We start from the raw sequence: 25,130 nt of genomic DNA on the forward strand, positions 1-25,130 counted from the left end.
GGGCATCCGGAGGAATGGGCGGGGCGGGGAGGAGCCGCGGGCCGCGGGGGCGGGACCTGCGCTGACCTGTAGTTGCCCTTCTTGGAGGCGATGTGCAGCGGGAGCAAGCCGTCCTTGTTGGTCTTGTTGGCGTCGGCCCCCTGCGACAGCAGGAACTCCACCACCTCCTCGTGTTCGTTCTTGCAGGCCTCGTAGAGGGCGGACGCGCTGTCGCTGGCCTGTGTGTTGATGTCAGCGCCTGGCGGAGGAGAGGCAGATCAGTGAGTGATCCGCCGGGCACTGCCCTAGAGGTAACGCCCACCTCCGGCTGGGCACCGCTGGGCTAAGCACTGAGACACACTGGACCACCTAGAGGACCCCCGGCTCCTTCCTGCCACATCCAGCCCCCGGGCCCGCCAGCCTGAGCAGAGGCCTCTCAGAGCCTAAGAGCCGCGGTGATGATGCCGAGATTTACTGAACACTTACTGTGGCCTGGGCACCGGGCTCTGTGTGCGCTCTCTCTTTGAATCCACAACGTATCGTAACCTCATGCAGTCAGTAACTACTTTTATCTCCATGCCACAGACAAGGACACTGACGCACAGGGGACCTCTGCAACTTGCCCCAGTGCCCCCAGCTCTCAAGGGAAGAGCCAAAACTTGCACCCAGATGGTCTGACGGCAGAAGCCGCAGCAGATGGTCTGATGGCAGAGACCATGCTCTCAACACTCATTCTACCTAAAACGATTCAGATCCTGCCCGGAGGAGGGCCTTCCCAACTCCAGGAGGGCACAGAGCCTCCTCAGAAAGAAAACCCCCAGTCACGCTAATTTTTTATTAATTGGGATTTGCTCTTTTCCGTCTTCCATTTCAAGGAATGAGAGAGGAATTACTTCCTGTCTCCTCTGAAGCAAACACTACTCTGTGCTGACAGGAGGAGGAATCAAGCCTGGTGACAGTCTCCCTTCAGCCTCGAATTCTACATCTTCTCCAACTCCTGGTGATGAAGAGGACGCATGGGTTTCTCTGCACAGAGAGATGCAGCCTGTTCGCCAGTCCCTTTCTGTTCTGGAAGGAAATAGAACTGACACAGTAGTGAAGTGTCAGCAAGGGCTGAAATCAAGACCATCTGTTAACCACAGTTCCCCTCTCTCTGGGCATCTTGCTTGTCACAGGCTTTCTGGTAATTTTGAATATCTGATGACTGATTTCTGGTCTAGCGGAAAGAACACAGGCTTTTGTGATAGACAAGAACTAGTTGAAGTTTCTGTTTCATGTTTTACAAGCTCAGTGGCCTCAGGCAGCCTTGAAGAACTTCAGTTTTCTCATCTATTGACCAGGAATAATAGTACCTACCAACCAGGGTGACTGTGGGGAGTAAATAAGATAATGTAAGTAAGTATCTGCTAGAGTGAATGTTTGTGTCCTCTGAACATTCATATGGAACCTAATTCCTAGTCTGATGGTGTTAGGAGGTGGGGCCTTTGGGAGGTGATTAGGTCATAGGGGTGAAGCCCTCATGAATGGGATTAGTGCCCCAGTAAGAGTGCCCCCTCGTCCCTTCCACCGTGTGTGAGGACACAGGAAGGAGGTGGCTGTCCAGGAAGTAAGAACAGGCTCCCGTGCGACGCCAAGCCTGCTGGCTCCTTGATCTGGGACTTCCCGGCCTCTGGAACTGTGAGAATTAAACTCTGTTGTCTGTAATTCACCTGTCTGTGGTATTCTGTGATAGCAGCCCAAATGGGCTAAGACAATCTCCTTGCCCAGTGCCTGGCGCAGGGAGGGTGCTGGGGCACACGTCAGTTCTCCAGGATGGAGGGGCCAAGGCGCAGGGGCTGGTTCTGCCTCCCCTCTGGAGGGAGAGTCGGCGAGCGGCTCTGACATTGCCGAGCTCCAAAGTCAGGCTCCCTGGAAGCCTGGACCCCGCCAGCAAAGCCGCCTGCTCACACAAGAAAAATATTTGGATTTTAAAATGGACTCAGCCCACAATGGGAACAGACCCTGACTCAGAGCATCAGCAGGAGAGCTGGGCAGATGTTCAGGGCTCGCCGGTTCCCCTCGCCCGCTGAGCACCCTGCCCTTTGCCCAGCCTCCTCGCCTGGCTCCCGGGACCCTGCCTGTGCCCCTTTGTTCTCAGACTAGTCAGTGCAGATTTGTCCCCGGCGGCAAGGAACTGCCTTGGGTCTGTTTTCCCCAGGGCTCAGGCACGTGCTGAGTAAGTGGATGGTTCTCCGGGCCAAGTCCCACGATGGAAATTCTCGAGGTCTGGGGCCGCGTGGTGAAGTGCAAGGAGCATGCAGTTTGGAGTCAGATGGACGCGGTCGGAATCCAGGCTCTGACTGTGACCAATCATGTAAACTCTCTGAACCTCAGTCTCCTCATCTACAGAAAGGCACGAGGACACTACCTACTTCTTCAGGCTAGGGAGAAGACCCCATTGGCCTATTCTGTGTTCCTGCTTAGCGCAGGGTCTGGCACAGCACAGGTCCTCAACGAATTATTCCAACTCTCCACCAAGGTCTGGCTTACCTCTGGTTTCTCTGTTGCTTGAGTGGAAGAATCACATCCCACAGAGGGAGAAAAGAAACCAAAAGTGTTCTTGGGGGAGCTCAGAATATAATGCTTTTTAACCAAAAGAGCACCTGCCATTGTCTTGGTGTCTTCTGTTACTGGGACATCATAATGCAGGCAATATTATTTTATTTTGTCCCGTTAAGTGGACAGAGATTTTTTTCAGAGGCAAAGAGTGCAAAGACCAGCATTCACATCCCAGCTGTGCCACGAATTTGCTGTGTAACCTTGGCCAAATCACTTTCCTATTCTGGTCCTTGGTTTCATTGCCTATAAAATGATAAGGTGACCTAAATGTTGTCTGAGGTTCCTTCTGGCCCTAAAGTGTGACACAGTGGAAAGAGAAGTGGTTAGGTTGTCAGGAGGCTAGTTCTACTGCTAATTTGCTACGTGACTATAGATGGGCAAGTTGCCTCCCTTTTCTGGGCCTTAGATTCCTCATTTGTAAAATGGGGACATTGGGCTAGGTTAAAGATATGTGGCATGTGTTCCACTGCCCTCGAAGTTTGTGCCTAATTGCAGGCATCACTGGTGGATCTCAAAATGTTTCTGGCTGAGCCTAGACACAGCCTCGGAATCCTTCTCAACACAGCGCTCAGAGGACACCATCACTCAGTCAGAGTATGTCCATAAGATGATACCTAAACTTGTCTTCCCTTAGAGTTCGTCTCTGGGTCCTTCCCACCTGTGCCCCTTGGGAACTCCATGACCTAGGGATCCTTAGCACTCACCGTGTTTGGCCAGGAACCTCAGTGCCTCCATCTGCCCACTCTGGGCAGCCACGAACAAGGGGGTTATGCCGTAGGCATTCTTGGATTCCACCTTGGCACCTCCGCTCACCAGGATCTCCATGACCTCCAGGTCATTGCGAGAAACAGACTCGTGCAGGGCTGTCCAGCCTCGGTTGCAGCGATGGTTGGTGTCCGCGTTGTACTGCACCAGAAGCCTCACTGCCTCCGCATTCTTGCGCTCACAGGCTGTGCGCAGAGAGAGGCGAGACAGTCATTGGGGCCCCTGGCAGGACCTGGCCAGCCAAGACTTCATTTATGTGTCCGTCCATTCACCCATTCACTCACCAGCCACTCACTCAACAAATGGCTAAGTCCCAGTCCCTGCATTAACCCTGGGATACACAACTAAGGGTCACAGTGATACTAATCAGGCATAATATTTGCAGTTATGTGCCAGGCACTCTGTTCTGAGCACTTTACATGATGAACTGATTTAACTGATTTAGTTCTCCCCACTACCCTTAATGGATGTCATGTTATCCCATTTCACAGATGAGGAAGGTGAGGTACAGACAAGTTAAGTGACTTGCCCAAGGTCACACAGATAATAAGTAGCAGAACTGGGATTCAAATCCAGGTACTTAGGTCTGGAGTCTCTGTCCCCTGGAAGATCCCAGAATGCCCCTAATTCATCTTCCTTTCCAGTGTTACCTGCTTCAGTCCTCCACATTGCCGAGGCCAGAAAAGGAGGCAAACAGGGTCACGTTCCTGCTCAAAACAATTCCTCAAAGGCTACTCACTTAGTTTGGGCTAAAATTTATCTTATAAATAAATAAATAAATAAATAAATAAATAAATAAATAAATAAATAAAATAAAATATATCTTCTGAGTACAGCTCAAGTCATTCTCAACCTGCTCAAACCAACGTTTTTTTTAAGCCTCATTGCTCTCTTGACCCTAAATGCAGCCTTGGCTCTGGTGGAGCTATCACAAGAAAGGCTGGGCGTTTGTCCAAATTAGCCATCCCTGGAAGCTTCTCCAAGTCAGTCAAGTGTGGTGAGAAGGAAGGGGGTGCTGCCTGTGTAGTGGTTCAAACAGGACCCCAGGTGAAGCTCCCCACATCTCTAAGCCTTGGCTTCCTTACCTGTGAAGCAGAGATAACAAAAACTGCCCGAGAGGATGTTGTGGGAGGCTAGTGAATGGAAGGTTCTAGTGTGGTGCTGGGCACACAGAGGAGCTCAGGTAGAACCAAGGCCCAGGCTTCAGCTGGGAGTCACCCAGCGTCCTGGGAGCTCCCTCTGGGACAGCTGAATCTTCAGGTTTTGGCTCTGGTGCCCAGTGGACCTGAGTTCTGGGGAAGACACGTCCACTGTGGGACTGCACTGGGCCAGGTTCCTGCTGCCTAGGAAATGTTCGAGGTGCTGGATGCCAGACACTTGGGAAACTGGGGATTTCTATAGTTTTTCAAAGTGTAAAGGCCCTATCATTTTTATAAGACCCAGGCTGTTTGCTTAAGCATGGAGGTGTGAACCAGGCACTTGATCACGTAGTCACTGAGTGTGGTGCTGGCACCCAGCTCCTTGAGTTCAGATCCCAGGTCTGCCCCTTGCTGGCTGTGTGATCCTGGGGCCTCATTTTAGCACTCTGTGCCTTCGGGCCTCATCTGTAAAGTGGGGAGACTAGCTGCGCCTACCTCATATGTGGATGGTACGAGGGTTAGTAAGAACAGAGCCTGGCACATAGTAACCACTCAATAAATACCAGCTGTTATGATTATTCAGATTTTGTCTCTAGTCACTACTAGGGCAGCCAATGAGTGTCCTTGGATGATGAGTAAGCCAGGAGTTTTTCGTTTTCTCAATCATCCTGGAGGTACAAATTCTCTCTTATGCCTTTTTGCCTTTGCTTATGCTGTTCCCTCTTCTTGTCCAGCTGGAAAATCCCTCCTGTTCAGGTTCAGCTCTGGCATTCCCTCTGGTGGGAGCCCTCCCCCACATCAGGGCCGTTCTTCTATGCTCCCAGGCACCTCATGCAAAGCCCTTCAACGTCAGTAGCTGACTGTGGTGTTAGGTTGTCTGTGAGTCAATGCCTACCATCTTTTCATCTCTGAGCTCTCAGTGCTCCTTAGCGTGCCTGGTTCATGGGAGGACTTGGGAAATGCTGACTGAACACATGCAAGAATACATTCAATTATATAAGTTATACATCTGAAGTCATACAGTTGCTCCTTAAAGTAGACCCCCTACACTTTGCAATCAATCCTCCCAATTGCCCACTTCGTTTCTGGACCCTTCCTCGAGGAAGCTCACCCCGGTGGGCTCACCTTTGTAGAGTGGTGTCTCTCGGGACTTGTTGGAGATGTCAGGCTCCGCCCCGGCCTGGAGCAGGGACTGGAGGCAGTCTAGGTGTCCCCTGCACGTCGCCAGGTAAAGGGCCGTTTCCTCCTGCAGGGTGCGCTGGTCGATGACTGCCGGGTATGCTGAGGAGGACAGACCAGGAAATTCATGAATAGGAAGATACCCACCTCCACTCCAGCACAGAAGTGGTCCCGATTTCCTCCCATTTCCAAGGACAGACATGTGTGGCATTCACCTGAATTTACCAGCTAGACGGCCTTCATCCTCTTGGACCTGTGCTCAGTCACTTTCACACGGCTGTTTGAGCTTCCCAGTCATATTAATCCAGCTCAGATGCCACTTCCTCTGGGAAGCCTTCCCTGGTTGACCCCCTTCCTTCTCTACATGATCCTGTCTTTCCCTTACACTGCCAGCAGCTGCCACTGGAACTCATGCAGCTGTTTCTGCCCTGGAGTATGATAGGCAGCCTGGGGTCCCTGCTGCTTGAGGGCAGAGGCAACTCCTGCCTGCAGGTGTTACCCACCCACATCTGGCCTGGGGGAAGCCAAGGCTCAGAGTGGAGACATGATTTGCCCAGGGTCTCACAGCTGTTTGAGACAGCCTAGGCGGGGCACAGGCACAGCTGCGGTATTTTCCATACCAAATCAGCCCCTGGAACATTCTGGAACAAGCTGGCAGTGGCTGTCCCCAAAGTCAGCCCTCCCTCATTCCTTTTCTAGGAATTAGGCTCTCCTGTCCTGGGAAGCCTGTAGAGGTGGCAGGAGGGGCAGGATGGGGACAAGTCACTTCCCTGCTCCCAACTCAGAGACTTTAACTCTGCAAGGGGGTGATAACTTTGCCCTGCCCCACCCCTCCATGGTTGTAGTGGGCAAAGCTCCAGAAAGGTGGCGGCCCTGCTCTTGAGTCCAGTTCCCACCTCTGGCTGCACCCAGAGCCCACCACCTCACCTCGATGCAGGGCCTTCAGGCAGCCCAGCTGGCCGTAGTAGGCTGCCTCGTGCAGCGGCAGCCAGCCGTCGTTGTTGGGCTCTGCGAGGTTCTTCCCCGCCTTGATCATAGCCCTCAAGGCCTCTTCATCACCTTCCTTGATGGCCTTTAGCACGGGGTCCACAGGCCTGTGAGAGCAAGGAGCGGGTCATTCCTCAGGACTGGGGAGGGGGTGAGGGGAGGGGGACAGGCAGGGCCAGGCGGCCTCTCGCCCAGAGGGAAAGCACTCACTCCGTCCTGCTTCTCCCCACTGCTCTGGGACAGGTGCTCAGCCCTTGCAGACGTGTCCTCTCAATGAAGAGAATAGTCCTTCCTAACCCACATGGGCGTGCCCTGGGAACCCCGCCCTGACCTCAGCCCTGACCTTGGATTCTCCCGCTCTCAGCCCCATCACGGCTTCCTCAGCTTGCCTGTCTGGCTCAGCCCCTCCCTGCCTCCGGTCATAAGCCCTCATCTAACCACTGGCCTTTCCGTGCCTTTGAATGATCATTTGCTCACTGTCTCTCCCACTGGACTGTGAGCTCCGAGAAGACAGGGCTTGTGTCTTTCTTTTATCCCTTTTGATTTGATTCCCAGAGCCCAGTTCAGTGGCTGGTCCATGATAGGTGTTCAATAGATATTTGCAGCATGAAAGAGAAAGAGAGAGAGAATATGGAAGGAAGGAGGGGAGGGAGGAAGAATTCAGAATCTAGGAACCCCCCTAAATTATTTCACTTCCTCATCCCTCCTATTTCCAAAAAGACAGCTTCTTCCCTGTTAGACTTTTGCTTGTTTCTTTGGGAATTTTACTTCTATCTCATTCAAAACAATTTTTCCAATAGCTGCCTTTGAGCATTTGGAGGACATACGGACCTATGGAGATACATGTGGAGGCTGTGGATTAGGCCTTGTCCATGTTCCATCCCCCATGAGCATCCCAGGACCTGGGGTGTTTCCACATCTTTACCTCCAAGTTGGGCGCCATGTAGGGAAACTTTGCTAGAAACAAGGCAAGCTCATTCGCTTCCACAGATGGAAACCAAAGGTCCTTTTGAGCAGGGCTTCTTGGTGTCCAAAGAGCATTAGGGGACCCCTCTGTCCCTGTAGCTTTCAGTGGCTGCGTCTGTTACACCAAGACCATTTCTACCAAGAGGATTTGGGCTTACAGTACCAGCCTCCAAAGGGGTCGATAACTAACCCCATGGGAGGTTTTAGTGATGATTAAACTCCTTCCTTCAGCACAGTGCTCCAGAACGTACCAAGCACCTCCACCTTCACAGCCTGTTTGTGCTTCGAGCAGCTCTGGGATGAAGGCACAGACCCCTCACAGGGGGACTCTTTACCGTGAGCATCTCTTTGGGGTCTTCCCAACTCCCTCCTTGTTGCTCCTGACCCTTCTCACCCCCAGAACTTTTAGATGCTGAAAGTCTTAAACACTTGAAGGATTAATGAATTTGAAGCCCTCATAATTTAAAACTTCTGAATGTTTAAAAAGATTTCAGAGCTAATGTGAATGATAACTTCTTAGCTTGGTTCCTCAGAGCCCCTTTGTTCATTCATTTGTTCATTCATTCATTCACTGAGCTGCCTTCCCCTATCCTTGGAGGATCAGTGAAAATCATGACTGCTGCGACTGCAGGTCCACTCCTGGGGAACATTCTGCATACATGGTCCCATTTCCCAGATGGTGAAGGTAAGACCAGAGGCAGGCTGTGTCAGGGGCCAGGATAGGCCCTGAAGGTCTAGAGGGCCGGCCCCTTTACGCTCCCAGCTGCTTCCTCCAGCGTGAGCGGCACTTCCTCCTGACTCTCAGCCTCTCTGGTTATTAATAGCTTCAGAGCACAGATGCCGGTTAAGTTACAGACCCAGAAAGGACGATGGGTAACTGACCAGAGAAGCCCTGAAGTCCCCATCAACGCCATCACTGCCACCTTGATGAGTTCCTCTTACGAGCGACAGGAGCAGCCCCTGTTGGTGTCAGGAAAAGCCCCAGTGGGGTAGGTGTCCCGTCTCCCCTGGAAAGTCTCATGCAGGACCCAGCTGAAGTGGAAGGGAGGAGGGCTGGCTGTTCTTGTGGCCTTGGCGGGTGTGCGGTGTCCTGAGAACATTCTCAGGACCCGCCTCCCAGCTTGGGTTTCGTCCATCTGTGGTGCAAGGACCCTGGAGCGCTCAGGCACACACGCTGCTGGCCTCTCTATGAGCTCAGCCAGGGTGCCCGCCCTGAGGGAGGGGAGAGCTGCTGGGGCTGTCAGGCCATCAGAGACTGAGGAGCTGGACAGGACCCTGGAGGCCACTCTGTCCTCTCGAATCTTCTCTCTCAGAGGAAGGAAACTCAGAGAGGAACAGCGACTCACAGGCAGTCAGTCGCACAGGAAGTGGCAGCAGCACCTAGACCAGAACCTGGGTCTCCCCTTTCCAGACTCAAAATCCACCTGCCGCACCAAGAAAGAGGTGGGTGGCAGGGTTTGAAAAAGGCTGGGAAGGAGAAACAAAATATTGGCCAATTGCCTCCTCCCCTCTCTTTAACGCATCTGATCAAGGAAATAGGGGCTTCAGCCCAGGGACCCCCTCTTTTGCTTTCAGCTGCTTCTCGGGTTGATATAGGGGAGCAAAGGAGGAAAGAGCACAGAGCTGTTTTCCAAGGAAACGCTTAGCCCAGCACTCTGATGCCAGGCAAACAGAACCCCTCCTGCAGCTCGGATTATTTCTGAGGTTTAGCACCTGGCACTTAATGAGTAAAGGCAACAAAGCAGAACAAAACCTGTGGGTGTGGGCATTGCGAATGTGCTCGGGTGGACCCACAGGGACGGTGAGGGGGAAAGCGGGACAGACCGTGCGCCTGACTCATGAGCTTCGGCTCGGAGCCTCCGGCGTTCTAGGGCCATCTCCCCCATCTCCCTCTTGCTGGGTCCCTAGATTCAGAGCCCCAGGGGGCTCCTCAGCACACAGAGCCCATTCTGGGGACACTGAGGAGTTCATCACAAGCACAGCCTGGCTGGCAGTTCCTTGGGGATGGAGTCTGTGTCACCAAGCCTAGCTCGGCAGGAGCAGCTGGGTCTCAGGGGGACACACCTGGGAGGGGTGTACCTGGGGGGGTCCCTCTAGAGTGCCCCCCTTCCTGGGGGCTGTGGGCCTGTTTCCCACCCCCATCCCCAGTTGGGAGGAGAGTGAGCTTGAACGGTCTGGGGGCCGTGCCGGGGGTCACTTACGCCAGCTGTGAGTTCTTGCGGCGGTTGTATTTCTGCATAACCTCCTGGAACAGGCCCTTGGGGGCTGAGGTCGGATGGCTCTCAGGAGGCACCGTGGACCTGGAGGGTGCAGGGCAGGAGTGAAAGAGGGAAAAATACTCTGCATAGGAGAAGCGGGTCATGGCCGGAGGCAGGAACAAGGATGGAGGGAGAGCGAGGGGGAGAGACTGACAGACAGACACAGGGCTCTGAACCAAAGCAGATGGCCGGGTCCTCCCTGTGTGTTGGACACAGCTGCTGTGTCTCCAGATTATTTTTGGCCCTTGGAGGAAGCCCTGGGAGATTTAAATGACCATATAAGACAACAATGAGGTTAACCTCACCCCCACCCCCACCGCCCCCCTCCCCAGCCAACCACGCGGGAGGCAGATATGAAGGAAGGTGACATTCTTCACCCAGTGAGAAGTGGTCAGCAGCAGGTCCTAGGATGAAAGGGGTTCAGTCTTGGGGCGGGCCAGGCGGGGTCCCAACAGGGTGGGTAAGAGATTCACGGGGCTAGGGGGCCAGGGGAGTAAATCTGGAGAGACAAGCTAGGTCTGTGCCCCCACCCCCACCTCGCTGGCTCTTCATTAGAGGGTCCTGCCATCCCAGGGTTGGGAACAGACAGTACAAATGTTACAGCAAAAGGATGCACCAGAAAGGTCATCCGGGCCAGGGCATGGAGTCAGACCTACAGGGGTTCAAATCCAGGATCTGGCACTTTCTGCCGGTGTGACCATGAACAGGTGCAAGTCCTCTGGCCTTAGTCTGGGGAGGGCATGAATGGTGTAAGGTGCTTAGCAGGGGGCCAGGCACGTGTGTCCACCATTAATTTGCTCATTATTTTGTCTCACTGATCGTCAGTTTTCTCATCCCATTGGGCTGATGTGAGGACAGGAGGGGTGAAAGAATGTATGGTGGCCACTGCACCGATCTGGATAGGTCAGGGTTGGTGTGGGAACGGAACATATGGCCTATGTTGGCCCCACTTCCCGCCCTGGGGTGTCTGGCACGGTGACACCCCAACTGGCCCAGCCTGATCTCCTTTGCCCCTCTGGGGCGTGGGTGTGCCCTGCGGGATTGGGGAGGACGATGCTGCAGGTGACCAGCACCCTGTGGGCCATGGAGGTGCTGGCACTGTGACCTTGAGGACCTACAGGTTCTGTGGACACCCTCAGCAAGTCCAGGAAAAGGGACAAGGGAAAGCGGGCAGAGAGGCATGGGAAGGACGCCAGCCCCCTTCGTCAGCTTCGCTTGATGGGTGTCGTCCCCTTCTACCTTCCTTCGCCCCTCCCTGCTCCCGAGCGCCCACTAGGCCTAGCACAACGTCACGATGGGCCCTCGTGTGTCCTCGTTAGTCCCCGCTCATGAGCGCTAGGGTGGGTGCCAGTGCCACTGCCTTTTCTAGACGAGGGACTGAGCCCCCAAGAGGCAGGAAACTGCCCCAGGGTCACGTGCAGCTGCAGAGTCAGGCTTCCGTCTGTCTACGAGGCTCAGACATACCTCCTTCCTCCAGAGGCTTGGTCTCCTCTCCGGCTCTAAGGCCGCCACACGGACAGGCCCTGCAGCTGGGAACAAGCCCCTGCCCCTCTTGGTGCCTTAGTTTCCTCCTTTGCAAAGTGAAGAGGCAGAACCGGACCGCGGGGTTTCCTCAGGGTGGCGGTGGCTGTGCAGCCTTCACTGGGATGAACTCACATGGACACTTAGGATGTCGTATAGATCTAAGACCCCATCCCTGGGGCCCCTGCCAGGACCCCTCTCCCGCAGCCCTGAGAGCCCTGGTTCTGGGTCATTATCTGCACTTGCTCCTGGTCCTCAAAAGGGGAGCGTGCTGGGCAGGGTGGAAGGCAGCCTGAGGCCAGGCCCTCCTCGGGGGGTCCCTAGACCTTGGTTGTGGCAAAGCCCTGGGCTTCTGTCTCTACATGGTCCTGGGGTTCCAGCCACTCTCATCATTGGTCTGTGTATGGCCTCCCATCACATTCTGTTTTAGACTGCTCCTAGCCAGGTAATAAGCATTGATTAAAACCCACCCACCACCCTTAAACTAGGACCTATCTCTGATGGCATAAGAAACAGCAACAAAGGGACAGTGAGGTTGGTGGGGGTGGCAGCAACATGCAACGATGACACCCCCTCATGACGGTGCAGGGCATCGCCTCCTTGCCATCCTCCCCGCCACCTGGATGGAGGCCGAGGGGGTATTGCTCCCACGTGCAAAGGAGGAAACAGACAGACAGGGTTCTGTTTGACAAGAATTTCCCAGCTCCTGCTGGCCCCATGCCCTGCATGAGGGCCTGGGGATGCGAGTCAATGGGATGCTTCTTTTTGCTGATCCTCAAGATGTTCGGGGGGGTGGGGGGGACAAGGACACACACCATGATGGAGCCGCAGGGGAGGGGCAGAAGGACTCACACCAGGCGCTCTGAAATCGGGTGTGTTAACTGGGCTTTAGGGACAGGCGGCGTGAGTGCTTAGAGCTGGAGCGGGGGCCAGGCCCCAGACTGGGTTCCGTACTGTTTCTGATCAAGGCTGCAGGCCCCACTTCCCCTCTGAGTCACCAGGGATGAGTCATTAGAGGTGAAAGGAACCTGGCAGGATGTGGGCGCAGGTCATGCTCTGGAAAGGGCCCCCATAGGGCCCCCGTCCTTTGTGTGGCCGGGCAGGTTGGGGGTCAGGAGTGGGTCCCCATCACCCAGCTCCCAACGGCCCTGTCCTGGAGTCCAGCTGGTGCCAGCTTCAGGCAGGGTGGGTGAGAGTGGGGAGCAGGGCTGTGATAACAATGCCCCTTAACTTCTCAGTCATCCCTGAGTTAACAAGAAGCCCAGGCCAGCCCCAGGAAGGGTGTTAAGTTGGCCTGGACCTGGCTGAACGCAGGTGGCAAGCAGGAATCTTAACAGGGGAAGGAGCTAACAAGAAAAAGTCTTCCCCATGCCCGCCGCCGAGGCAGCACCCCTCCCCTGTTCTCTCCTCTGGTCCTCACACTAACCCTATGTCAGGCGCAGGTGTCATGAGCACAGTGCCTGGCACACAGTAAGCTCTTGATAAATTTAAAAGAATGAAACAAATCAAACAAAAGCCTTTGATGGAGTAGTATCCCATATGGTAACCTTGGTGTTGTGTGGTTGCATGCCAAGACCTCAAATTCCTAGAGAACTACTTCCCCCTCCCTTGCCCCACCCTGCCCTCTTGGCTGGAGACAGGAAGCCCTCACACGGATAGCCATCTCCCCGTCATGCCCATTCCCGCAGGTCGCTGGAATCAGCCTCCCACCCATGAGAGCTGTTTCCTCCTCACCCACCGGCCAATCCATCCTTTCTGGGCTGGCCAGAGAGGACTCACATGTAGAAGAGAACATGAATTCCACACTGCAGCAACTTCTGCCTTCCCATCCATGGCTGAGATTCTCTGAGAGCTTGCTGGTTACCAAGCCTTGTGATAGACACGTGGCACAAAGAATCTCATTTCATCTTCTAGTCCACTTTGTGAAGAAGATGCAATTGGCTCCCTTTTGCAGATGAGGAAACTGGGGCTCAAAGAAGTTTGCTTCCTTTAGCCTGTTTGGCAAACTCCTATTCATCCTACAAAGCCCACCTTCTTGATTAAGTAAACCAACCCTTTCTGTGTCCCTCTAACACTGAAGCAAGCCTCTTTGCTGCGTCCATCCTGTTGGGTCATTATGTACCTCTGGACCTTTGCCCTCATTACAGTGTGACCTTAGGGAGAACAGGGACGAGGCCTGAACAGGGAAGGCACCCGGCACATCGTAAGTGCACAGTAAGTGCAAGTGGCTTACTTGAATTGTTTGCAGCAATGCACACATCAGCCCAAGCAAGTTCCGGCTTCGTGCTTTCTCCTTTGTCTTCTTAGAAATGTAACTTTAAATAAAATGGGGAAGTTTAAAGACTGGAAGGCCCAGCTTCCTAAATCCACTCTCGCTGGTCCATCACAGTAACCTTGGGCTCTCTGTTTCATGAGTGAGTGAACCCTACTTCTCCATGGGACGAGAAGTTGATTTGCCTTTCAGGGAGCACTCTGGGGGCCAAAGCGTGGCCAACGATCCTCAGGCCTACTTCAAACTTCGTCCCTTACATTGTGGTGGGAAAAAAGCAAATTGGAAAATGGCTTCAAAAGGGAACATTATACTTTGTCTGGGATGCTGATCTGACTTTCATTGCTAGGATCCCAAAGACCCAGTTGACCTTCATGTTCACAGTTGCCATTTTGATCAAAAGATGATAAAAAAAATTATATTACTAGGGAATTTTATTGGATTCAAAGTGCACTTATTTGCCTAAAAACATTCCTTGGGCATCTACAATGATTAAGGCTCTTTGCCAGGTACTGAGGATACGAAAGTGAGCAGTAGCTGTTCCCTGTCCCCAAGGAGGTCACACAGTGTAGTTGGGGACACTCTCAGGAGGCCAGGTAATGCCTTCCTAGGGTGATACAAAAGCTTGTGCAGGAAACAGAGGCAGTCATGAGGTGGGCACTCGGGGTACCCCAGGAGGAAGCGCAGGCTGCAGGATGTGGGAGAGGTTCTAACAAACTCCAACCTCATCTTGTTTGCTTATGGTAAGAATACTGCCAGGTGGGCTAGGCAAGTTTTTGTTTATCACCATTTTAGGTATATGGCTGCTAGGGCTCAGAAAAGTCAAGCAACTTGCCTAAGGTCACACAGCCAGTAGATGACAGAGGAAAGAATCAAACCTCCAAACCTACTTCTCTTTCCACTCTAGTCTGCTGCCTTCTCATCCATTCCCTTATCCACCCACTCACTCGCTCACTGAGAGCCATTCGGTGTTGTGAGGGGTCTGACCCCATGTGCTAGACACGGAGACTCACAGGGAGGAAGATGGGTGAGTCCCCTGCCTTCAAGGGGTTCACAGGTTAATGGCAGAAATAAATACATAGGAACAGTAAGTCATAGTCAGGGCAGTGAAGGAAACAGGCAGAAAAGAGAGTGAGAGGGTGACCTGCTTGACCTGGGAGGGCAGGCAAGGATGACGGGGAGCCAGCCACGGGGGGCCTCTGAGGACATATGTGAGGGACCCTTTCTAAACAGGCTCTGGGTCTGTTTGGATGGATAGTGTGATATTCGGGGATAAAAGTGGACAAGGACGCTAACAAGCCTTGTACTCACTAATGTCGTGTCTGGGTGTGAGCACGAGACTGTCCCTGCCTTAGGCGGCCCTGCGTCTCTGTGGGTAGGAGGCAGAGGAAATGAGACCCAAACCCCACTCCATGGTGGAGGAGGGACAGGAAACTGAAAGGGTCCTCTGCAGAATCAGCAGAGCTGGGTAAGCGCCTGAACTTCAAGGTGGGACAGACTTGGTTCAGTTTCCGGTCCTGCTGTGCGCAGGTTTTGCCGTGTATAAAATGAGCACAGAAACATCCACCTGGCATGGCTTCTGTCAGGATCAAGTGAACAGCTGTGGGCCAGGCACATGGGGCAAGGGGAGGAGAGTTACATTAAAAATCACATTAAAGGGACTGGCTTCCCCAGCAGGGCCCAACCCAGCCTCCCTTCAGGTCACGTTGAGAGTGAAAAGACACAGGTTGAATCCTCTTCCCCTGCATGACTGTGCCTGGATCTTAGGTGAGGGCCACGTGGCCTTGGAGAAGTCATTTCACTGCTGTGTGAGAGCTCTTTGACCCAGGAGGCTAGTTCAGGGTTTGTACCCCACGGTGGGCCTGCAGTTCTTACCGCTAGAGGAAGCAGGAGGCCAGGCCCAGCTCTAAGTCTTCAAGCGTCAGGCCTCCTGGGTGGAGCTCCCACGCTGGGGAGAAGCCTGAAGAGGCCCTGGGACATGTGGCTTATGCTGCAGGCCCGGTTGAAGGGAGGACAGCCTTCTCTCTATCTGATCCCTGGAAAGAGGAACCTGTGGTCTGATTTAGGCTGAACTATCCGGAACAGGAACCAGGGCCTCTAGAGCACTGGCCACCATGAGTCCTTTTCACACTCCTTCCAGCTGCCCCAGGAGGCCGCCTGCCTTCCCCTTTAGAAAGGGCTCCTGAGTGACTGGCATCTCAGGCCTTCACCCAGCCTGCCTGGCAGAAGTGGTCCAGCCTCGGAAGGGTCCAAAGTCACCTGGGGAACACTCTTGTAGATTTCATCAGGGAACAGGGTCTAGACGCACCGTCACCCACCTTCATCCCTGTCACCTGGCTCTGGACATCAGAAACAATCTGCATATTGTTGCTGCTATTATAACTATTATTGTTTGAGATTCAGAGATGTTAAGTGACTTGCCCAAGGTCACACAGGGAGTCAGCTGGCTGTGGAAACAATGAGTTTTGAGGCCCATGCCCCTAGGTAGCACCCCCACAGTTGTTAATGTCAGTTCTAACCCCCGCCGCCCAACCCTAAATACAGACTTGACTTGGACTCAGTGGTGAGCAAAAGCATTTTTTAAATTTCTATATTTCTTTCCTAAAAGCCTTTTAAGATCCAATGCCTAATTACCTCTCTGGGTCTCCATCTCCTACGAAAGAGGCGTCCTCTAGGGCTGCACTTGGGTCAGCGTGGTAGCCACTGGCCACATAGGGACAGTGAGCCCTTGAGATGTGGCTAGTCTGAATTCAGATGTGCTGTGAGTGCAAAATACACACTGGATTCTAGAGACTTGATATGAAAAAAAGAATGTAAACATCTCAACCGTAAGTTCCATATGCATGACATGTGGAAAGGATGATATTTTAGACATGAGTTAATTTTACTTGTTTCTCTTTATTTTTTAATGTGGCTCTTAGAATATTCAAAACTCATCTGTGGAGTTGCAGTTGAGGCTGTGTCCTCTTTCTACGGGGACTACATGGTGGTGTTCTATACGGTCCTGCTAATGGGACGGTGAGGCCGTGCTGAGACAGGGGAGACGGACCAGGAGGAAGGATAGCTTTGCCGAGCAGATGTCATTTAATTCTCAGACATGTTTTGCCAGGGAGACTGTATAGATAGGGTTGGAAACCCTGGCCAGATTCAGAATGTCAGTTCGGCTGCATCCAAACATAAAGCCAGTGGTATAAGGCTAAGCCGTGGGCTTTGAAATCAGATAGATCCAACCTCTGCAACACCTTCCACTAGCTGTGTGACCTTGGACTAGTTACTCAGCTCTGAGCTTCAGTTTCCTTATCTGTAAAATGGGCATATAGCATACTGCCTCCAGGAAAAGCCTTAAGAGGATTAAATGAGGCAAAGTGTGCCCAGCACCCAAGGCAGTACTTGGCACTTTCAGAGCTCAGTTAAGTCTAGAGAACAAATGTAAGTCATTATGGTGTTAAAATGCATCTTAAAGACCAGGATAATTTGGTCTTGGATGAACAGTGTTTGGGGTCTGCACCTTATGGATGCCCCAGTTGGCCTGTCCTTGCTCACCTGGTCCATGGGTAGAAATGAGCAGGTTCGCGGTTGGCCCGGGTGGACGCAGCAGCCTCGGTGGTGGTTGGGCTCCAAGTCTTGTCAGCCAGGCTCTGCTCAATGGCCATCTGGACCAGCTCATCCTCGCTGAGGCTGCTGTACAGGTTGTACTCCTCTTGCCCGATGGCACTCTGTCTGCCCTGCGCACTGATCTTTGTGGCCATCCTCTTCCACCTCTCACCTCAACCTCCAGAAGACACTCAGTGGGGAGAAGCAAGCATCAACTCAGAAAACTCTGTGAAGAGATCAAAACCATCCTGATCATTAAGAGTTTTGCAAGGTAGCTATGTTTATGCATAGGGAAGGCTGTGCTTTCTTCTGGCAATCACACAGTCATTTCTCATCCATTCATTTTGATCCACCCAACCACCCATTCATCTACACATCTATCCATCTACTCATCTGTTCATCAGTCCACCAGCCTGTCTAACTACCCATCCATCCATCCACTCATCTGTCCAGTTGTTCATCTTCCCATGCATCCAGCTGTCCACCTAGCCATTCACTTATCCATTCATCCTTCCATTTGTTCACTTATCCACCCATTTGTCCAACTATCTAATAATCCATCCATGCTTCCATCCAACTGTCTATGGTCCTATCCATCCACTCATCTGTCTATCCAATCATTCATCCATCCATCCAACTGTCTATGGTCCTATCCGTCCACTCATCTGTCTATCCAATCATCCATCCATCCACTTATCTCTCCATTATTCATCGTCTTATGTGTCTGTCTGTCTACCACATCCATTTATCCATCCATCCTCCTATATACATCTATATATTCAACCAACTGGCCACCATTTATTTCTCCATTCCAGACAGCCTACCTATACATGTATGCGTACATCATTAACGGAGAGATTATTTACTGAGCACCTCTTCTACGTTAAGTACTCTTCTAAGCACGACAGCAACCCCTGCAGACAAGATCCCTGCCCTCGGGGAGCTTACACACCACGCTTACACTCCTTCCTTCCAGTTACCCAGCAGCACCCTATCCCGCCACATCTCTGTTTCTCTGCACTGTGCTAGAGCTGAGACTACTAGACATGAGTCAGACATAACCCACTACTTAAAATCACACGATCTAGTTAAAACCAGTTGTTAAAATTACTTGCCATGTTAATTCCAGGGACTGTCTTCTTAAAAAAAATACCTTAAGGAGAAATGGACTTTGGTTGAATCAACTGCTTTTAGGAAATGAAGTAAAATCAGCTAAGCCTGATTTTCATTTTGACTGGTTGACATGCAGTGTGTCTAGCTCAGTGGTTCTTAGCCCTGATTGAAGATGAGGATCATGAAGCCTTTAAAAAATTATCCAAAATACCTGGAGCACCGTGGAACACCATGTGCTATAATTTGGTTTGCTCAGCAAATATTCACCCTCCCCTTCGCCCAGGAGGCAGTGTCCCCCCTTCCCTTCCCCCATTGAGATTGGGGCCACATAGCTTGCTCTGGCCAGTGAATGTTGGTGGACATGGTAAAGCAACCACTTGGCACGCACTTGTGCAAGGGCGCTTCCTCCGCTGCCAGGACTACCCCCTCTGCAGCCACTGCCCTTTAGCTGGGCCCCAGAGTGAGCCCACCTGGGGCAGCCTTAGCCCAACCCGCACAGAGGAGCTCTGTCCAGTGGGCCTGCAGACCCAGGGCACGAGAATAAATGCTTACTGGGCGTGCTTGGTTACGCAGCATTCTTGTGGTTCTGGCTAACTGATTCCCAAAAGACTAGGCCATGCACTTCTCAAACAGGACATCCAAATGTAAGAGTGCTTCACTTCCTAAGTGTCTGGGGAGAATTCAAATTAAGACCCCAATACAAGGGGGTGGGAAGGGATAAATTGGGAGTTAGAGATTTGCAGATACTAACTAATATATATAAAATAGGTAAACAAGTTCATACTGTATAGCACAGGGAACTATATTCAATATCTTATAGTAACATGGTGAAAAAAATATAAAAATGAGTATAGGTATGTTCATGTATTACTGAAGCATTATGCTATATACCAGAAGCTGACACATTGTAAACTGACTATACTTCAATTTAAAAAAATATACAAAAATATTAAAAAAAAAAAAGACCCCAATACAACATCACTCTACACCCACTAGAATGGCTCAAGTGAAAAAGATGGTAAATGGCAAGTGTTGGAGAGGATGTGGAGCAACTGGAATGCTCACCACTCTTGGCAGGAGTGTCAAAATGTGTGGTTTAGCTCTGTGCTAGAGAACCTAAGATCCCCTGTCCCTGAGGGTCACTGATGGCCACTTCAACAGGTCCACCATGTGTCTACAGCTTAGTGTTGGTCACAGGGCATAGAGAACCAAGGGGGAGTGGAAGAAGCTCAGAGGTGAGTTTCAGGAACAATAGGTCTATTTTCAATTCTGCAACTTACTAGCTATATGACCTTGGTCAAGTCACTTCTTCTTCCTGGACCTCAGTTCCTTTACCAGTAGAAATGGGAAGAAGACAGCCCACTTCACCACGCTGTAGGAGCCATACATGCGGTGGGCAGGGTGGGCAGCTTGGGAGGGGCAGGGCAAGCGCTTGATGGGGACCCCTCCAGCCCCTCACTCCGAGGCAGCCGTTGGCCCTGCAGCCTCACAGAGGCTGCACAGAGGTACAGGCACAGCCCTGGCTCCAGTGAGCACCCCTTCCCTGATCGGATTCCTAGGGAGGCGAGGGCAGCCAGGTGAGGGTCACCTGGAACCGCAACCGCACATCTCCTGCAGCTAATTCCAGACTCCTCAGGCCCTCCCCCATGGGTCAGACAGCATCCAGAGACTTTTCCATTTGTCACTTATTTCATGGCATTGCCTTGATAACGGCCCCAGAAGGTAAGAACATTTTGTTGTCAAATCAACTCATTAATTCTACATCCTCGCTCTTTCCAAAAGGACTCGATGCCCCTATGTGATGGAGCCCATTTGACAGACAAGGCAATTAAGGTTCAGAAAGGAGGAGGGAAAGGTTTGCATGAGGACAGGCAGCTGGAAAGAGGGATTTGGAGCCCAGGCTTCCTACCCCTCATCCAGTGCTCCATCTAGGAATTCCAGGAACACCGGTCCAAGGACCCAGCACACCCGAGGGTTCTGAGCAGGCAGGGGTAATAAAGCATCCTCATCCAGCCCAGCCCCTGTGCAGTGGGCACCACGTCAGACTCTCGGCCCACTCAGGGGAAGGAACCCACAGATGTGGGCTGACCTTGAAGGGGCCTTGAGAGAGAGGATCTCGGCCTTTGAGAGGGCGAATGCCCCCACCCCACTGTGGGGCCAGACATCTCTTGCTTTTCCCAATGAGATCCTCAGCCTCTGAGGGACCTTGAGGAATTTCCCCATCTTTAGAATCCTCACGTAGAAAATGGAGACGCTGGTAAGTACTGTTATTAAGGAGGTGGAGTGGGACTCAGGAGGGCCCTGGCACAATGGGGCGTAGCACCGGGCCTGGCCGCTGGTGAGTCAGTGTGTGTGATGCTAGGCTGCTTCCCTGTCTTTGGGCCTGTGCACTTGCAGACTGGGGGTGCTGCCAGGGACACTGGGGGTGTCTCCCCAGAGTGGGGCTGCTCAGCCTTAACATCAGGGGACAGTTAGGAAGCAGCCTATGGGGTCAGCTTGGCCAAGTTCAAATCACAGCTTTGCTGGTTATTAGCTGTATGACCTCTTAGAATCTCAGTTTCTCCACCTTTATAATGGATGTACAAAGAGTACCTATTTCAAGGCAGGGTGAGGGTAGGGCTAAGGGGTGGAGTTCCTGGGTGATGCCCGCCCCTCTTTTGTCCTCAGTTTGTCCTCATCTTCCTGCCGCCAGCTTGATTTCTGAGGCCTTTGCCTGGGGGCTGGGCTACCTTCTGGGCTTGAGTCCTGGAAAGAGGCCAGCGGTCCCCAGAGATGATTGTGATAAAAAAAATAGCCCTTTCCCAGGGCAAGTGGAGTGCAGTGAGCCTTGCCAATCAAGACAGGGGCCTGCGGAGGAAGCAGTGTTCAAGGGTGTCCAGTCCAAGGCCAGCTTGGAACAGGGGAGACCAGGGCTGCCCCTGAGGCTTCCAGGGGCTCCTCTGTTGCCTCCTTTGCAGCTCCTCAAACACTGGTTCCAGGGGAGCCCCCACCTCACCCAGGTGGCATTTGTAAGTTGGGGATAACCGTGGCTGTGATAGGGTTCCTTGAGTTAACACAGTAAAGCACTCAGAACAGAGCCTGGTCCATCCACAGCTGGCACTCTTCTAAGCTGGGCCTCAGTTTCTACACCTGGGAAATGGGTATAGAAACATGGGCCCTTGCAGGGCTGTGGCGGAGATTAAATAATAGCATATGGAAAGTGGTCCTTCTTCCCCCCAGGTTCCTTCCCCACCCCACAAATCCAGGCTCTCCAACCGCCAGGGTCTGCCTGGGAGCTGGCAGTGGGGCCGGGCTCCTATGGACAGGGTGAGGTCTCTGTGGCTGTTTGAGGGGCTGCAGCAGGAAGAGAGGATTCCAGGATGTCTAATCAGAAACTAGGGGTCGGGGGGGGGGCATGGTGGGGAAGGTCAAGGCGAGAAGGGGACTAGCCGTCATCCTCCAGCGCACCAAGCTCCCCCTCAGCAGGGGACTTGAGTCAGGAGTGAGCGCCCAGACAAGCCGCTTCCTGTCCTCCACTCATCTGCCATCCCTTCCCTACCCGACCTGTCACCTGGCTAGCCATCCTTCCAGACGCAGTTCATGCAGCTCCTCCACCAGGAAGCCTCCCTGATCTGACGGCTGAGGTCTCCTGAGTTGCCTCCAAGGGCAGCCCTCACATTCTAATGCTTTGACTGCCTGCTGTGGCCTGTCTCCCTAGAGAGTCTAGAAACTTCCACAGAGCAGGACTGTGCCACATTTGTGCTATTACCCTAGGACCTAACCCAAGGCCCGGTACACAGTAGGTGGTTAACAAGTGTTGGATGGGCAGTTGATGAATGAGTGTGTCAAACCTTAGAAGCACAGCTATTATGAGAGGATACTGTGCGCGGTAGATGGTGTGACCGCAGGTGTCTGACTGCCCGGGCTCAAACCCACCTCTGCCACTGGCTGGCGGTGTGATGAGGAGCAGGTTACTCCCACCCCGGTGCCTCCCTTTGCCCCTCTGTGAAGTGGAGATCATAATAACATCTGGCCGACGGAAGTGCCGTCAGACGAAACAAGGTAACAAATATAAATGTGGCGAAGGGCACTCGACACACGGCCAGAGACCAGGGGAAATCTGCTAATGTTAGTTCACGGCTCCCAAGACCCCGCAATTCTCTGTTCTGACACATTCCTGCTGGGATGTTGACACCCAAAGCCGTTCCCAGCTGGCAATTTCCAAGGAGGCTCAGCCTGAGGGATCTGGATTCCTCCACACTCTCCTCTATTTAAAAAGAGTGAGAGTGAGAGCCACAGGGAGCCACTTTCCCCTGACAGCTGTGGTCAGGCGGCCAAGCTACGGCTGTCAGCCCGCAGGCTGTCCTGGCCGCCCCACAGACCCTGTAGCGCCCCGCTGGGCCGGCCCTGGGGTCAGTAACGAGGTCAGAGTCTGGGAAGGAGGTAGATCGCCTCGCCTTCCCCGAACCCAGCCTGGGTGCAGGATGGATTCTGCCCACCACTTCCAAATCCCCTGCTCCCCAGGGCCCCTCCTGTCACCTCCTCCCTTCCTGTTGACATGACCTCCTGTCCTAGGAACTTTGGAAGGACCCACAGCCTCAGCCTGAACCACTCCACTCCTAATCCTGGGTTGAATTCATGCACGAGGTGATCGCCTACAAATGACAATAGTGGATGTCTGTTCATTAACAGAGCCGGCACGTAGTAAGTGCTGTAGGAGTGTTTCCAGTAGGGACCACTTGGATGTTTTAGGTATGAGTGTGGACTGTTCATTTAGCTCTTACGCAAAGCGCTATGGTTCAGAACTGCACTGAGTACCTGGAGAACCACAACCATGATGCCTCCCCTTGCAGTTAATTTCTGCTCTCACCTACATTGTTAGTTTGAGCCATGTGGTAGATCTGTGATGGGATCTGCAGATGTGGAAACTGAGGCACACCAGGGAGAAACTGAGAAGGAAGAGATTAGAGGCTACGTCTTCTGACTTCACATTTAATCTTCCTCCCACATAACCAATAGCCTCCAGTTGTTTTGAGTAAAGGCCCAAGTTAAACTGAAGGCTACATATATATTCCCCCAGATCCAGAGAGGTCCTAGGAAATCTGAGGGAACACTTCCAGCTGGAAGGCTCCTGACTGTAAAACATTCACCTGTTCTCTCCTCTTCCTGGGTACTAGGGCTTTAAAACCAAAACCGTAAAGATGGCTGGTGCTGTGTGTTCCTGTACCATTTCCTGGTCATGTTCATGCACTGCATGGTTTGACCTTCTCAGTATCCAAGGGGAGGAAGATTCTTCCCAATGCCCAGATGGGGAGACTGAGGCCCAGATTGTAAGCGGCAGAGGGGCTTGGGACCAGGACTGCCTGCCTCTCTTTTCATCAGACCCTCTGACACTGAATATTTAGGGCAGTGACCACGGGTTAGTTACTCTGGAAGTCTCTGCACTGGCCTTGGGAGGAGGGAGAGTGGAATCCAGGCCACCTTGCTTGGCCCCCAGAGGGGCCCAGGTCAAAGCCCCAGGGCGGGCCTTTGCAACAGGCAGTGCTGACAAGCCTCTGGCTGCTGGTGTCCAGGGCCTCACAGCTGCTGGGGTTTGAGCCTTTTGTCTGGACTCTAAAGCTAAAAAGCCCCTCCAATCTCTGCTAATCCCAGAAGCTTTGATGCTGGATACATGGTCCTGGCTTCCCGCGGGAGCTAGGACTTTAAGTTTCCGAGGTTGGGCCAGAGTTGCTGGAGGTTACCGAGGGGATCTGACCACTGCTGACCCCACAGCCCAGGAGGGGAAGCTGAGGCCCAGAGATGGGGCGAGATGGGCCCAAGGTCACCTGGGAAGGAGGTGACACCCAGAGATCCGAGCCTGTCTGAAGCTGGTTCTGCTCCCACGCCAGCATGCCCGCCGACCCTTTGTGGCCAGTGTATGTGCGGGAGACCAAGTCTCCATCCAAAGTCAGGTGAGCGCCCTTGCTAACCTGACTCTCTTGCAAGTGGGCTGGGACCCTGATGACAAGTTTTGGGAGATTATTTATTTATTGGGAAACACTGAGGAAGCTACCCCAAAACAGGAGGAAAGATAGAGGCTGAGAGGGGGAGAGAGAAGAAGAAGGAACAAGAGGAAAAAAAATCTCTTTCCTGTTTTTTGGTGGAAAATATTCCATCTTCCAAGGAGAAGCATAAATTCCTCCCAGGCCCAAAGGCCCACAGTCAGAGGCAGGGCCGTGAGCACCAGCTAAGGGAAGCATCCATGAATGCCAAGTTCCCATTTTACCTCTTTGGGCCCCACACTATTTGGTCTTCAGGCTCGTGGGTCACCTTCACCTCAGCCTCCCAAGCGGAGGGCTCATCTCTCACCTCCTGCCCCTGCAGGGGGCTGGTCCCCTCCCATAGCCCTGCCTTCTCCCTCTGCGGCCAGCCCATCAGCAGGGCCCCGCACATACAGGTCTGGACCCAGGACCCAGGACCCCGTTTCTGCCCAGGGCTCAGCAGCCTGGGCTGGGGCTGAGGAGGGGTGAGGCTTGCTAGTCCAGGTTGGAGCCCCTGACAGCTGCTGCCCTGCCCCTCGGCAGCCCTGTTCTGGGCACCCTGGGGACATGAACCACATGTACCCACCCTCCTCTTAGCCCCTGGGTGGCAGAAGGTTCTGGAAGCTCTCGGTCCAGGCTTCAGAGTAGGAAGTCTCAGGCAGGGCAGGGGTGCCCTCCCAGAGCCCCTCCTCAGCCAGCCTAACCACACTCAGGGCTGCTGGAAATCTTACAACCGAGATCACACCAAAATCATCTAGGAATT

General features: G+C 53.0%; 1 protein-coding gene across 2 annotated transcripts in view; it reads right to left on the bottom strand.

The window, feature by feature from the left end:
- The window catches only part of ASB2 (ankyrin repeat and SOCS box containing 2), a 39,636-nt gene that overhangs the window by 12,043 nt on the left and 2,463 nt on the right, over positions 1-25,130 (bottom strand). Inside the window, exons 2-7 of one of the 2 annotated variants that reach the window (XM_032482556.1) lie at positions 17,205-17,481; positions 9,815-9,913; positions 6,588-6,754; positions 5,607-5,762; positions 3,282-3,527; positions 67-238 (exon numbers count right to left, since the gene is read on the bottom strand). In XM_032482556.1, coding sequence (XP_032338447.1) covers positions 67-238; positions 3,282-3,527; positions 5,607-5,762; positions 6,588-6,754; positions 9,815-9,913; positions 17,205-17,410 — 1,046 coding nt within the window. In that variant the 5' untranslated portion in view covers positions 17,411-17,481. Of the gene's footprint in view, positions 1-66; positions 239-3,281; positions 3,528-5,606; positions 5,763-6,587; positions 6,755-8,495; positions 8,574-9,814; positions 9,914-17,204; positions 17,482-25,130 lie in introns of those variants that run through there. The other variant, XM_032482557.1, reaches the window with a different exon arrangement.

The sequence above is a fragment of the Camelus ferus genome, chromosome 6, assembly GCF_009834535.1.
Source record: "Camelus ferus isolate YT-003-E chromosome 6, BCGSAC_Cfer_1.0, whole genome shotgun sequence".
Classification (NCBI taxonomy): domain Eukaryota; kingdom Metazoa; phylum Chordata; class Mammalia; order Artiodactyla; family Camelidae; genus Camelus; species Camelus ferus.